This window comes from Coffea arabica, chromosome 3e (genome assembly GCF_036785885.1).
Source record: "Coffea arabica cultivar ET-39 chromosome 3e, Coffea Arabica ET-39 HiFi, whole genome shotgun sequence".
Classification (NCBI taxonomy): domain Eukaryota; kingdom Viridiplantae; phylum Streptophyta; class Magnoliopsida; order Gentianales; family Rubiaceae; genus Coffea; species Coffea arabica.
The window spans coordinates 1,852,458-1,866,000 of NC_092315.1; the positions used below are offsets into that span (position 1 = coordinate 1,852,458).

A 13,543-nucleotide genomic window follows, 5' to 3' on the forward strand; every position below is an offset into this window, starting at 1 on the left:
CCCTATTGATTCCTCTTAAATAATATTTTGGATTATGGAAAAATAGGATTTGAGATTTAAGTTGATTTTACTCTACTTTAATATTAACTATCGGACGTTATATACCAAGAAAAGAAAATAGAAAAGCCAAAACTTGAATTTTCTTTCCTTTGCTCTCTCATGAATTCAAAAGAATGTTCCATTCCAAAGAATAAACATCCAACCTAGGCTCTATGTATAATTTGGGGCAAAATCATATGGGGGTCAAAATTGATTAATGATTTTTTTTTTTTTTCGACACAAGGGTGTCCGGATCAATTCTTACGGGGCCCGACTAATCCCTTGCGACCCGGGCCTTGGCGTCCCAACCCGACCCAAGCACGGTAAGTGCGCGGAGGGGAATCCAGCAGCGCAGGGACTCGAACCTGGAACCTGGGACCTAGAGTTTTACCAGAAGGAGGTGCTGCCGCTGGACCATTCACGCGGGACGATTAATGAATATGAGAGTGTCAGAATGTAGGTTGCCTAATTTTAAAAGAATATCCAATCCTATTCCAAATACAATAATGTATAGTGGGGTCAGCATCGTTACCTTTGACACAGATATGCAGTCTTTTACACGTCAAGGTATTTTGGATTTTTCCAAAAACAAAACCCCCACAAAATCTGTTTCCTCCACTCATATTCTAGCCGACGTTAAACATTCGACGACACGAGGAGAATAATTATAGACACCGCTTCAAAAACCCGCTGTACTTGGAATCATTCCGGCATCTTTTAGCCACGCTTTTTTTTTAACTTCTCCCACAACACCAAGTTGCTGAAAGCTCTATCACAATTTACCCGTCGTCGCTTTGTTATTCTTGAGCCGTGCCGTTTTCGCCCGTCGACGGTTGCCGGAATACCGCAAGCCCAGTCCTTTCTTATCTTGAAGCTCTGGGTTTTGTCAAGGAACCTCTATAGCGGGTATTTAGATTTTATTTTTTCTGAATTTAGAATTTTGTACTTGCAGAATTTGCCCTAATTTTAGTGCTTATGGATCTTAATTTTTTAACATTGTCCAGCTTCAAACAAGTAAAATATTCTCTTTTTTTTTGGGGGTTTTGAGAGACATCTTGTCTTTCTTTTTTATTATTTTGTGCAGAGGATGGCAGCTAAATGGTGGTTAGCTGCGGCAATTTTGATATCTTTATGTGCAACTTCGACTGGAAGAGGTAATTAATTAGTTAGTAAAGTTGATGCTTTGGAAGTTTATTTACGTAATTTGGCTGTTAACTGACTGTTGGAAGAATTTGAAGCTATAGATTGCATAGTTTAGGTCGTGATTTATGTTGAGTTATGCTTTGAGTTAGAAGAAAATGTGAATGTGATTTCTTGAAGTTGTGCTTGTTTAAATGAGCAAGGGATTTTTCCTCTAGAGAATCTAGGAATTTAACAAGAACATTGAAGCATGGAGTTCTTCAAGGAGGTATCCTTGCGTATAGTAATGTGCTTCCATTATCATGAGAGTACGTGAATTTTCGTTCATTCTTTTCTTGCCGGGTGAAAATCTATCTTGAGTGCCATGAGCATGGTTTACATGAGAAGAGGGTAGCTCTTGATTTCAATAATGTTTTTCAATGTCTGCACTTGAATGAAGGGAACTGGACATTCACGTGTAATGAGTATGCAACAAGCACTTACTATTTTATGACTGTAAATTTCCTGAAATGATTTTGGAAAAGACTAATCTAAAATGCTAAGATTAGTAATGGGGATCCTTTTCTGTTTCTGTTCTTTTCTCGTGTTGTGTTTTTCTTAACCTTGAGTCATAAAATATGCGAACTTTTTGACTCACTTTGTTGTGGTAACTCCAATCTCATTTATCTTTTGTTGTTTTTTGGATCAGAGCTTAAGGTCAAGATCAAGCACAAGGGTCATCTGCCAGTGTACAATCACACACTTGCAAGAGTATTGGCAGAATATGCTTCAGCAGTAAGTTTAGGCACCAATATAGAAGCTCAACTCTATGTTTATACAACAATTGATCCATACCTAGTAGCTTTTACTTTTAGCATACGTTGTATTACTAAGACACTTTGTGGTTTAATTCTGAGAAATTCCATACCGACAATGCATCTGAAGGAAAATTTGGCACTCGCAGGTCTACTGGTCAGATACAACACAATTATTTACTTGGACATGTGAAAGATGTAATGATCTCACCGAGGTACTTTACAAGCGTGACCACTTTATACTCAGCTGATTGAACTAATGGAATTGCGGGTCATTGATGCATGATTTTTCCCCCTTTTTTGGCTAGTATCACAGTAATGGTCAATTATGTGTCTAAGCAAAGAAATTTTCTATATTGAAGCAGGGTTTTGAAATGATAGAGCTAATTATTGATGTCCAACGCTGCCTCCAGGTGTGTTTTTGCTGTATAATGGAATGAGGACGGTGGATTGGATTCCAATTTTAACTGTTTGATCCAATTCTTCTCCATTTCTTCCCTTGATGGTGGCATTGTTGCTTACAGTTTCTTATAATTGCTGCAGGCATTTGTAGGAGTAGCAAAGGATCTCAATGCTATTATAATTGCATTTAGAGGCACTCAAGAAACCAGGTTTCATTATTTTCTTACTCCATGTTGATATGTTGTTTATCTCTCAATACAGACTGTTTAGTGAAGTAAAAGGGCCTTGCTCTAAGTTGACAGTTGGAGTTCATTAATTATGTCCATTTATGGGCTAGAAACATGACTACATGTCCTTTTAGATTTTCCCAGAACTTAAAATATTCCTTTTGCATCCAAACAGTGGAGGGTCTGCAGCCATTTCTAACACCGAGATGGATGACAGGAGTGAAGTTTTCTATTAGCTATTTGCTTATCATATTTAGTACATAATAGCAAGTGATAATTGGGTCTAAGACCTAACTACAGGACAGGGTAATAAGATCGTTCCAGACTTGGACCTCTTATAAAAAAGTCGATAATATCTGAAATATCGACTATCTTAATATGATTATTTCATGTTCTTATTTCAGAGTGGAGGGTATTCGCTTATTTCATGTGCTTTAATATGTCTTCGCTGACTATCTTAGCCCAAATGTTCTGTCATATTCTGATTTCCTTGGGTGGGTTAATTCGTTCGGTACAGCATACAGAATTGGGTTGCAGATTTGTACTGGAAGCAACTTGACATAGATTACCCTGGAATGGATAATGCAATGGTGTGTGCTACATTTAGTTCTGAGTTATGTCTTCATTCTAGATTCTTTATGGAGCAAATTGTGTTCATTTGTCTCTACATTGTTTCAGGTGCACCATGGTTTTTATACTGCATATCACAACACAACTTTACGTCCGGGAATTCTAAGTGCTGTTGAAAGAGCAAAGGAGTTATATGGTGATATTAAAATTATGTCGACAGGGCATTCAATGGGAGGAGCTATGGCTGCTTTCTGTGCACTGGATCTCACGGTAATTGTGACCTTGAGATCTTTGAAGTTTTTAATTTCTAAACACTTTGTCTTCTATATATGTCTCCTGGATACACGACTGATTAAATAGGGATACTATTACTATATCATGATCTTTTTGAGTAGTGTTTTGTTGGAATTGTTGTCTTTGTGCTCTCGTTTCCTCCATATTCACTATTCGTAATCCTCCTTACACCCCCATTTAAAGAAAATTTAGGAGGAAAAGGGAGGAAATTTTCTTTAAAGTGTTCTTTGATGGCTGAACTAGCATACATAGGCGCTTGCTATATATTTCTATTTTTACAAAATATTTGGTTGTGCCACCCTTCATGATGTAAGGTCAATAGGAGACCTGACGTGATCTTTTCTTTGCATTTTTAGCAAATGGAGCATGGAATGATTAGTATGTGTAGAAAGTTTATTTAAGGGTAATTAGTGGAGAGTTGCATCTCTGGACGAACATTAGGAGATTGTGTTGAACACTTTGTGCTTTACCAGGATATGTGTTAGGTTATTCTGGGGATATCTTATCATTGATCAAAGCTTTCTCTGCTTATTCCCAGGTCAATATTGGAGAGAAAGATGTTCAGGTTGTAACATTTGGACAACCTCGAATTGGTAATGCAGCTTTTGCATCCTACTATAGTGAATTCGTTCCTCGCACAATTAGGGTTACACATGAGCATGATATTGTGCCTCATTTGCCGCCTTATTATTATTATTTCCCTCAGAAGACGTACCATCACTTCCCAACAGAGGTAATCCTCTAATAAATTGGATCTTGTGTGGTTGGGTACATGCATAGTATTTTGATCAAATTGTGCATACTAGGTAAAGTCAAATAACATGTGTCGTTTTCTGAAATTGCTTTCTAGCTTTTTCTCAAATTAATACTTGGATTTGCAGGTGTGGCTTTATAATATTGCTTTTGGAAGTTTAGTTTTTATGATTGAGAAGGTGTGTGATAGTTCTGGTGAAGATCCGACATGTAGCAGGTGAATTTTCTCTTAATTGACTCCTAAGATGTAGAAATTGTTATTTTGAATGATTATTTCTGCGCTTGCCATGAACTTGAGGATGAGAGGAAGTTGATGACAATGAAGACACTTGGCTGGCCATACAGTATTAAGCATTTGTCCCTTGTTTCATTGACCATGAAAGACATATTAAGTTGTTTTAGCTCATGTATACGTCTGTTCATTGATGGCACAATTATCTGAAAAGTTAGCAAAAACTTTTGCAGGTCAGTGTCTGGAAACAGCATTCTTGATCATTTGGTGTATTATGGTATTCAAATGGGTAACGAGGAAGGAGTTTCGTGCAGAATAATCCTGGATCCTCGTGTTGCTGCATACAGAACCATGGATATTGACGGAAATTTTGTGTTAGCTCGAAATTTATCATCCACTATTTTGAGAAGAAGCTCGGAAGTGAAGGGTCAGGTGGATTCAATGTAGATATGTTGTTACTTGTACATAGACGAGATGTTGCCGCATTCTTTTGATCCTTTCCCTGGGACTCTGCATCTTTGAAGTACACTGCTGAAAATTGGTACTTCTCTGGAATGGTTTGGGAAAAACTACTTGTATATAGTTAGTAGATTCTATTTCCTGAAACGAAAAGGGGGACTGCGACTGACTTCATCATTGTTTATGTAAATACATTAATTGTTGATATATACAAAGATTAAGCAACTGGGAGGTGATGGAGTTGCTGGTCATTCTCCACATCCAAGCTGCTTTCCCTAAACCACTCCCCACCCCCCCCCCCCCCCTCCTCCTACTAAAAAAAATAAAATAAACAAGTAATAATAAGGAACAGCCTCCGCAGTCCAGGTTATCCTATGAGGGTTGACATCTTAATGCATACGGGAGAAGTATAAACGATGGTATCTTCGTTTTGTAATCCACCAACTTCTCAAATTGCTCTATAAAACAGCGTTATGGCCGAGAGAGAGAGAGAGAGAGAGAGAGAGAGAAGAAATGCAGTAGCAGCTGAAGATGCACATCTATGTATACCTTCAACCGAAATGGTTGATGCCCTTGTATTAAAATAAGAACAAAAAAGTGAGCGTCAATAGTGTCACTCCGTGATAATATGTTAGGCCGGGGCCTGTTGATCAGTGATGAAAATGCTGTTGAGATTCTCAAGAAACTCTTGAAATGAGAGGAACAGAGTTTGAGATTTTGATGAAACATTTGATATCATATTGCATGGCATTCTACCTCAAGGGCACTTTGAGTTTTGTATTTTCTAACAGCTCAAACTTGATCGTAGTTTCCTATCAATGGGCAAATGAAAACTTCAAGAAATTCAAGATTTGGGGTTCGTTTGATTTTAGCTGATAATCAATGACCAAGATGTTAGAAAAACAAGAAGGATTGAGATTCTGGCGGAACATCTGTCAATGTGTATTAAAGAAACCCTGAACAGAATAGTAATATTGATAGTTCGATAAATGAATAAATACAGCCGTATATGTCTGCCAGTAAACAGAATAAATTGATAACGAGTACATAATTTGGAGATACCATCGACTTCCAATATCAAGTACTTAAAAATGCCTAATGGATGAGTCTTCAGGTTGTCTTTGGATCCTTTTCAGATGATTCAGTTGCATGCTCCTGAAAATTCACAAACACTGTACTTAAGTTTCTGATGAATTCCAGTAAAGCAAATATTGGTACATTAAGTAGCTAAAAGATAGGGTCAACAAAGAACAGGACGAGGCAGCAGGAGATCAGGATCTCAGGTGGGTTCCCTCACAAAAAGGCTGGATCAAAATAAACACAGATGCGGCTTTGAACCAAAAGATGAACAAGGCAGGATGGAGAGTAGTAGCGAGAGACAGTAAAGGGAAGGTGCTGATTACATGGGCAACTCCAAGAAGTAGCTGCAGTGAGGCGAGACTAGAGGAAGCACTAGCAATCAGGGAAGCAATGATACAGGCAAAAAGAAGGGCATGGAAGAAAGTTGAGTTCGAGTCAGATTGCAAGATGATATAAGGAAACTAAAAAGATGCTCTGATAAATGTCTGGATTGTAAGTTATTTGGGATTATTTGAGATATTTTTACTGTAGCACTTTTTGTGATGTGATGTATGTGAGATAAAAAGATATTGGGAAGATAAAAAGGTGTATTGGAAATTGTAAAGATGATGTAAGCAAATAAAATTGGGGAAATATGAAGCAATCCAAACAAACCGGTTTAGCAAGGTTCGCTGTTAATTGTTTAAATGAGATTGAGTGGGAAGGAAACTTTCCAGCTTGGCTGTTAGAGGCAGCTCAAGCAGATGTAAAAGAACAGTTGCACTAGTTGCTACAAACTATAGTTATTAATGCAAATGTTATCGGTTTTGGAAAAAAAAAAAAAAACTAGATAAAACTTTTCCACCTTCCTACGTCAAAAATTCTGTAGAGATGTTGAAAATTGTGAGATTTAGATAATGGCATTATAACCGGAATATCAGCATGATTGTGAGGTGGTAAGTAGATTATCCAGCATGATTGTGAATGATTTATCGGTTAGAAAGTGAATTGAAAGCAAAAATGACTGCACTAGTAATTAGAAAATCGGATTAAAGGTTGCAATTTTACAAAGTTTGTTGTCTAACAAGATGTTGTGAATTATAAAAATTGTTAAAACCACCCCAAATACCATCCTCTAAAGCCTAAATATCAGAACCATACCTCTTTAGCATCAGGAGCCTTCTCGGCTTTTGTTTCAGTAGTTTGCACGGCAGCTTCTCCCTCTTTATCTTGATTTCCTTTGTTTTCTGTAAGGGCCTCTTCTGCATATATAGAGCAAATCATATCAACGATCAATATCGAGAATTGAAACTAAGCCTATGTTACTGGCAAATTTCGTGAATTATAGTCCTACATAGCTAGAATCACTGAGATAATTCATGCAGCAAAGCTGATAAAATATTATGCACTGATCACCAACCACTTTTTGTCTCTGTGGTTGGTCCCTTGTCCTCCACAATTTCATTTGCATCTGTTTGCTGCTCAGATGCGGCTTTCTTGGGTGGGGAATCAGGGCCAGCTTCCTCCTTTTTCGTTTCCTCGGTGCTTCCTTCCTTCAGATCTTTCTTTTCACTCTCATCTTTTGTATCCTCAGGAACAACCGCGGTCTCTTTGTTCTCTTTTTCTTTGACAGTTTCGACTACAGTCTCTCCCTTTCCTTGATGATCGCTTTCTTTCACATCATCGGCTTTTGGAACCTCGCTTTCTGTCACATCATCAGCTTTTGGAATTTCGCTTTCTTTGACAATGGCACCTCCCGAATCTTTATTAACATTCTCACCTTCATCGACAACCACCTTAGCACCTTTTTTTGGTTCTTCCAGGGATGCATTGGTGTTTGTTTTCACATCATCTGTGGCTCTCTCGATGACAGTTGGATTCTCCTGACCATTCGCCTTCTTAGAATTTGATCTCTTGCTTTGGCTGACGGTATCTGCCGTGGCAACAGCATGTTTTGATTCCCCACAACCCATTGTTGATGCTGCAGAAAGGGAGGGGGTGGTGGGGTTTTCGTTCCTCAATGAAAGAAAGAAAGAAAGGAGGGAGGAGAAAAATATAAACTTCCCTCTGTGATCTTCAAGGATCTTAAGCTTGTGAAGAGACTTAAGCTGTCCTCCTTTGTTTGAATCTATTTTTAGGAGGATACCGCCTTTCACGTTGTGATTTGAAGGTCCAAATAAATCCATGTTGTCATTTTCTTAAACAGGGCATATTGTCACGGAATATAGCTGGCATTGAGTACTGCTGATCAGTATATCATTTGAATTTTTGCAATCTATCAATCCATATAACACGGATTAATTTTTTATTTGATAAAATCCAACTGTTAACGTTATAATTCTGTGCTATTTTTGTTCGTGGTCTAGTCTGCTAATTGTGCATCTACATACCCTCTTTCCTTGTGTATGAGAATAAGCTGGTAGACCGTGGGAAACTACCCCCATTAATAATAAGTTCCCCATTAATATTCGTGTTATGTTCTTTATCAATCAACTCCAAGGAAAACTACTCATCCCATCCTATGTTGCTTAGGGGCACAGACTTGATCATGTAAAATGGTTGAGACTAGTTGTCATTCGATGACGTTACAAGTTAAAAATTCATAATCTCGAGATACATTTATTAATGTTAGGAATAAATCTTATATACACCGACGGTATATACGTTATCACGGTTGGATATACGACACATATGCAAAATTTAAGTTTCAAATTCAAATTCGAATTATGTGTTATGTATTTAATGGTGAAAGTGTATACACTGTCGGTGTATAGAAGATTAATCCATGTGTTAGTATTCAGAACATTGCTGAAATTTTACAAGCTGAAGCTAAATTTTAAGACTTCAATGAGTATTGAATCTCTTAATGAGGCAAATCCTCTCAAAGTTTGCAACTTGTTCACATGTTGCTATGCATTGTGCAAAATCTTCTTCAATCTTGTGAAGTAACGGAGCATATTTTGTTGGTGTCTTGCTTGTGCACTTGAAGACCAAAGATAAAACAAAAGTGTTCCTTTGCCGGCTGGAGCATAGGGTTGTCATTTTGGCATTTCGCAAACTTCAATTGGAGCTTCCACCTTCAACATTTATTGTGTTTGTCTGATCCTCTGGTTTCGACATCCTTTCTTCTTTCTCAAACTTCTAGAGGCGTTTACGTCTGTGATCAACCTGGGCCATGTGTCTTTTTGCCAGGACTCTTCTTTTTCTCTATAACTGGACTTCTATAGATGTAACAAGTCAACAGGATGTGAGCCCTTACCTTCTTTTATTTCGCTTTTTCAAGGAATGATAAGACACTTATAGTCAGTTTTGATACATGAAAGCCTGTTACTACTCTGGTAATGCATGCCACCCATCCTAAAATAAAATGTGTGAAGACCTAAATTCTCTAAACTACGTAAAACTTATAGAAATTTATACAAGTAGTAGGAGTACAATTGTTTGTTTGCATGCAAAATAATGTAGTGGACTAGAAATCTAGAACAGAAGGCTTAGAAATGCGATGTCCGAAGGAATGTAGTGCAGGGAATCAGGTTGCCTATCAAAAGAAATGACCAAGGGACTAAGGAGGACATGTATAAAGGTGCTCGTGTCCATGTATGGGACTATTTTGCCTGTTTTGCGTCAATAGTCATATAGGCCTAAAACTAGGACTGTGAATGGCTTCGAACCAGTGCGAGCCTGGCCGGAGCCTGTGCCCATTCGACCCAAAAAAGCCTGTTAAATCTTATGTATGGGATTAATTATTTTGGTTGCACGTGCCACCAGAAGGACGGAGTTTGAGATAAATTTTTTATTTGTGACGTTTAGGATTTCAAGACTGGGTGGAGTTTCGAAGAGTGATCTGACGTTGATTTTCTTGGAAGGTGAAGTTGTCGGCAGATCGAATCAGAGGATAAAGCTTAAGTGGGATGTTGAACTATTACACGGCATCTCATGTCGAGATGTTATAGCTGAAGTACGGCTGTGACTCCTAAGCCGTTTGGTAAGAGGGAATTGGAATTGGAATTCAAAGACCGCTTGGTACAAAGAGTTTGGAAACCAAGAATTGAAATCAGCACTATATTTGTTGCTTGTTAAATAGGTATGGGTATTGAAAAATTGGAATGAAATCTAAGGTTGTGTTTGGATTGCATTTTCCGTCATTTTTCATGGAAAAATTACTGTAGCGATTTGATATATGTGAGGGAAAAAGGTGATAGGGAAATGTGATCACGGAAAACGATAATATTTTCCGACGAAAACCTTCAATCCAAGCAAGGCCTAAAAATCTGGTGACTCTCCATTCCCGACTATATTGGAAGGTTTTGGTTGATTACCAAATTTGACTCCTAAATGAAATATAAAAAACACACAACCATTCTAACTGAATACCGTCCCTTCTCCACTTCCTCCCCCGCCACCTCCATTCCACCACCTCTTCTCCCTTCCTCCTTCCCCATCCCACTAACATCCACAACCCCCTCCCCTCCCTTCTCCTCTTCTAGAAACAGTGGGCGATGATGAGGTTTGTGGATGGTTTTGGCAACAAAAGATACCGGAACCAAAAAAGAAGATGAAGATTGTAGTTTGAATTTAGATCTATCTTAGATTGGAAAAGTTAGGAAATCTTTAGGCTAAATACATTAATTGTAGGAGCTCCAAGGTAGCAATTAATTGTGATTCTGTCTTGAGTTTGCTAGCAGTGGTGGTTCAAGGAAAAGCTGCTATCAATTGGCCTCCAAAGCTGGCAGTATGTGCAGCGAGGAAGAAAGAAAAAGTAAATATTTTATTCTGATACCTAAGCCTAGAAAGTGTTTACCAAGCAATATATATTGGAATGATGACATAGGGCCATACCCATACTAATTATTTATATATGATATCAATTCCAATTACAATTCCGGTTCATGAACCAAGCGCCGCCTAAGTTGTTTGGGTTATAGGTGTTGGATTCAAAATTTTAGAATGAATCATTAAAATTTGGGAGTTCTCAATTTCTAACTTTTTTTTTTTTTCCGAAACGTTAGAAATTTTATATCACAATCAAACTATACACTGTTGGAGCAAGGGCTCCTATTTTAACATTAGTGCATTTAGCACTCTGGGGTGGAGTAATTCCACTCCATGTCACAAAAGTTTAGAAGAGCAATTTTGCTCAAACTATAGCATAGGCTATCAATGTCCTCATTTAACCTATCAAAGAAGCACATTCGAAACCATGAAGTCATCTGCTGTATGTCCTCTATTATCGTGGCTGACTCCAAGCTTCTGGCATTTCCAGCTCGTATTTGATCAAGCAGCTTTCTATCTTCAATTCGTATCTTGATGTCTTGCCATCCCTTAGTTGCTGCTTTGATCATACAAAGCCTGACAGCCTCTGCATTGTCCTGAACTTTGTTCCCTGCTTGCCTTTCCTTTAGCGACCAGGCTGCAATTCCTTGACTTGCGCCATTCGCAGCCGTGATGCCTATACCAAAGGATTTTCAAATTGGGAGGTTTTGGTGGATTTTCAAATTTAATCCATGTGCATGATTTAAAAATTGGCTCTTTCTACACCTTTTTCTAACATCTCGCTCTATCTTTTCTTCCTTTGGTCCTTGACTATTTTCTCTCATGTTCATGATTCCTCATTCTTCTGCTCTTCCCTCTCCCTTTTTCCCTCCGTACCTTGATGGTGAACTCTCCATTTTCTCTTTCCTCTTTCCATGGTACTCTCTCTCTCCCATCCATTAAACATTCGGGCTTCTTTTCCTTTAATTGACCCAACTTAACTTTTGTTATGGGTTGAGTGTATTATTTTGATGAATTAATCTCAAATCTGTATATTTCTAATTCCATTAAGTTTGGGAGGAAAATTTTTTTTCTTTCCATCACATTCTTTTCATTACAATAAGAGATTTGGTGACAGAGTTGCTAGGTGGTGTTTTAGTAAGAGATATGGTGGTAGGATGAGTACGAAGGATTTAAACATAGAAAAAAAGAGGATGAATCGATGAAAGAGTAAAAAAAAAAAAAAAAGGGACAAAATATAGGTAAAAAATGGTATTAAATTATGATACCTATTCCTTATAGATATTTGCCAAATTCTAGTTATTTGAATGACGCCCTCAAGAAAATCCCATACTTTTTTTTAGAAATGATTCCAATTACAATTCCGATTCCTTAGCTTGAACCAAATGCCTACCAAATTCTGCACAGCATTTTAGTTTTCCAAAAAAAAAAAGCAAAGAAACCCAGCTTACAACCTTTTCATAATTGTCATGGGAAAAATTTAGAATTAGAAAGTTCATGAAATTAAAAGGTACATTATATTGGTTTCTTCAAAGAAAAAAAATTTCCTTTTATCTGTTTACACTTTATAGTAAATTAAAAGTTTTTTTTTTCATATCATTAGCTACCTAGGAAATTAACTCGTTTAGATTGAAGTTTTTGAAAATTTTTATAAAAGAAAATACCATAATATTATGACGTACATCAAATAAAAAATGTAATCGAGAAATATATTAAAAAATTATTTCAAATTATTTTCTTTGAAAAACCTCACAATCCAAATAGGTTTACGACTGAAAGTCAAAGACGCCCCGCTTGAAAAATGAGAGTAGTAACCCGGAACGGATCTTCTGTTTCATACCCTTTGCCACTCTCTGTTCCATTTTTTATTATATTGCTATTTCTCCTTCATAAACATCATGTTTTAATTCTTTTTTGTTTTCTTAAGATTCAATAACTATTAATTGAGTAATACACAAAATTTAACAAACTCAAAAAATCAAAATGCATAAAACATGAGATTTTTTGTGAATTTTCTGCTGTATTTTTTAATTTTCTAATATATATTACTTTTTTGAAACTGTTGTATTTATTTTTTACTTAATTAATAGTTATTGGATCTTAAGAAAATAAAAAAGAATTAAAACATGATATTTATGAAGGAGAAATAGTAATATAATAAAAGCGAGATAGAGAGTGGTACAGGATGTGAGACAGAAGATCCGTTGCGGTCATAACCAGTAGGAGATGCGGGACAAGCAACTTGGAAGTTTGGCACACTCGTGATGGCAAGTTGATCTTGGTAATTAGCAGTAGGCTAGCACTTGTCCCCAGATTTTACCACTATTTCTGCGGTGGGTGAAACCCCAAGTTGATTGCATTTGCATCTGCACCTTCGGAAATGCACGAACACTTGTCATGAATCAAAACCAACTCATAACCAGAACCGCCATCAACAGCCAACGAAATATATGCTTCGAACCACCCACGGAATTGCCATCAACACTCAACGAATGGAGTAGGTCTTCTTTTTTTTTTTTTTTTTGACATACATTGCTATGGAATAAGGGGAATAGGTCCAATTGGACCTAGAAACCCAACCATCATAAGACTAGATGCACCTGTCTGATTTAGAAGAATCTACGTACAAGTATGCTAACATGAATTATCTTGTTTCTTCGTAACTATATCCAGTATTTTCTCTAAGAATGCGGCGAAACTGAGATGATACAAAATTGCTATAAAATTTTCAATGCGGGAATCATACAGTCAAAAAGGATTGTGGCCAGTGGGATGGTGGCCTTCGTTCTAAAAATTTGAAA

General features: G+C 37.2%; 2 protein-coding genes across 2 annotated transcripts; one reads left to right on the forward strand and one right to left on the reverse strand.

Annotated features, from left to right (window-relative positions):
- The first annotated feature begins 634 nt into the window (after window positions 1-634).
- LOC113738205 (lipase) lies at window positions 635-5,190 on the forward strand. The gene is made up of 11 exons (XM_027265438.2): window positions 635-945; window positions 1,124-1,193; window positions 1,868-1,953; window positions 2,123-2,188; window positions 2,339-2,386; window positions 2,517-2,584; window positions 3,120-3,192; window positions 3,281-3,442; window positions 4,005-4,199; window positions 4,348-4,436; window positions 4,685-5,190. The coding sequence occupies exons 2-11, from the start codon at window positions 1,127-1,129 to the stop codon at window positions 4,896-4,898; spliced, it is 1,068 nt and encodes a 355-aa protein (XP_027121239.1). The 5' UTR covers window positions 635-945; window positions 1,124-1,126; the 3' UTR covers window positions 4,899-5,190.
- A 638-nt stretch (window positions 5,191-5,828) lies between these two features.
- LOC113737126 (uncharacterized) lies at window positions 5,829-8,170 on the reverse strand. The gene is made up of 3 exons (XM_027264385.2): window positions 7,390-8,170; window positions 7,131-7,231; window positions 5,829-6,065 (listed from the first exon to the last, which is right to left on the reverse strand). The coding sequence occupies exons 1-3, from the start codon at window positions 8,153-8,155 to the stop codon at window positions 6,021-6,023; spliced, it is 912 nt and encodes a 303-aa protein (XP_027120186.2). The 5' UTR covers window positions 8,156-8,170; the 3' UTR covers window positions 5,829-6,020.
- Window positions 8,171-13,543: the final 5,373 nt, after the last annotated feature.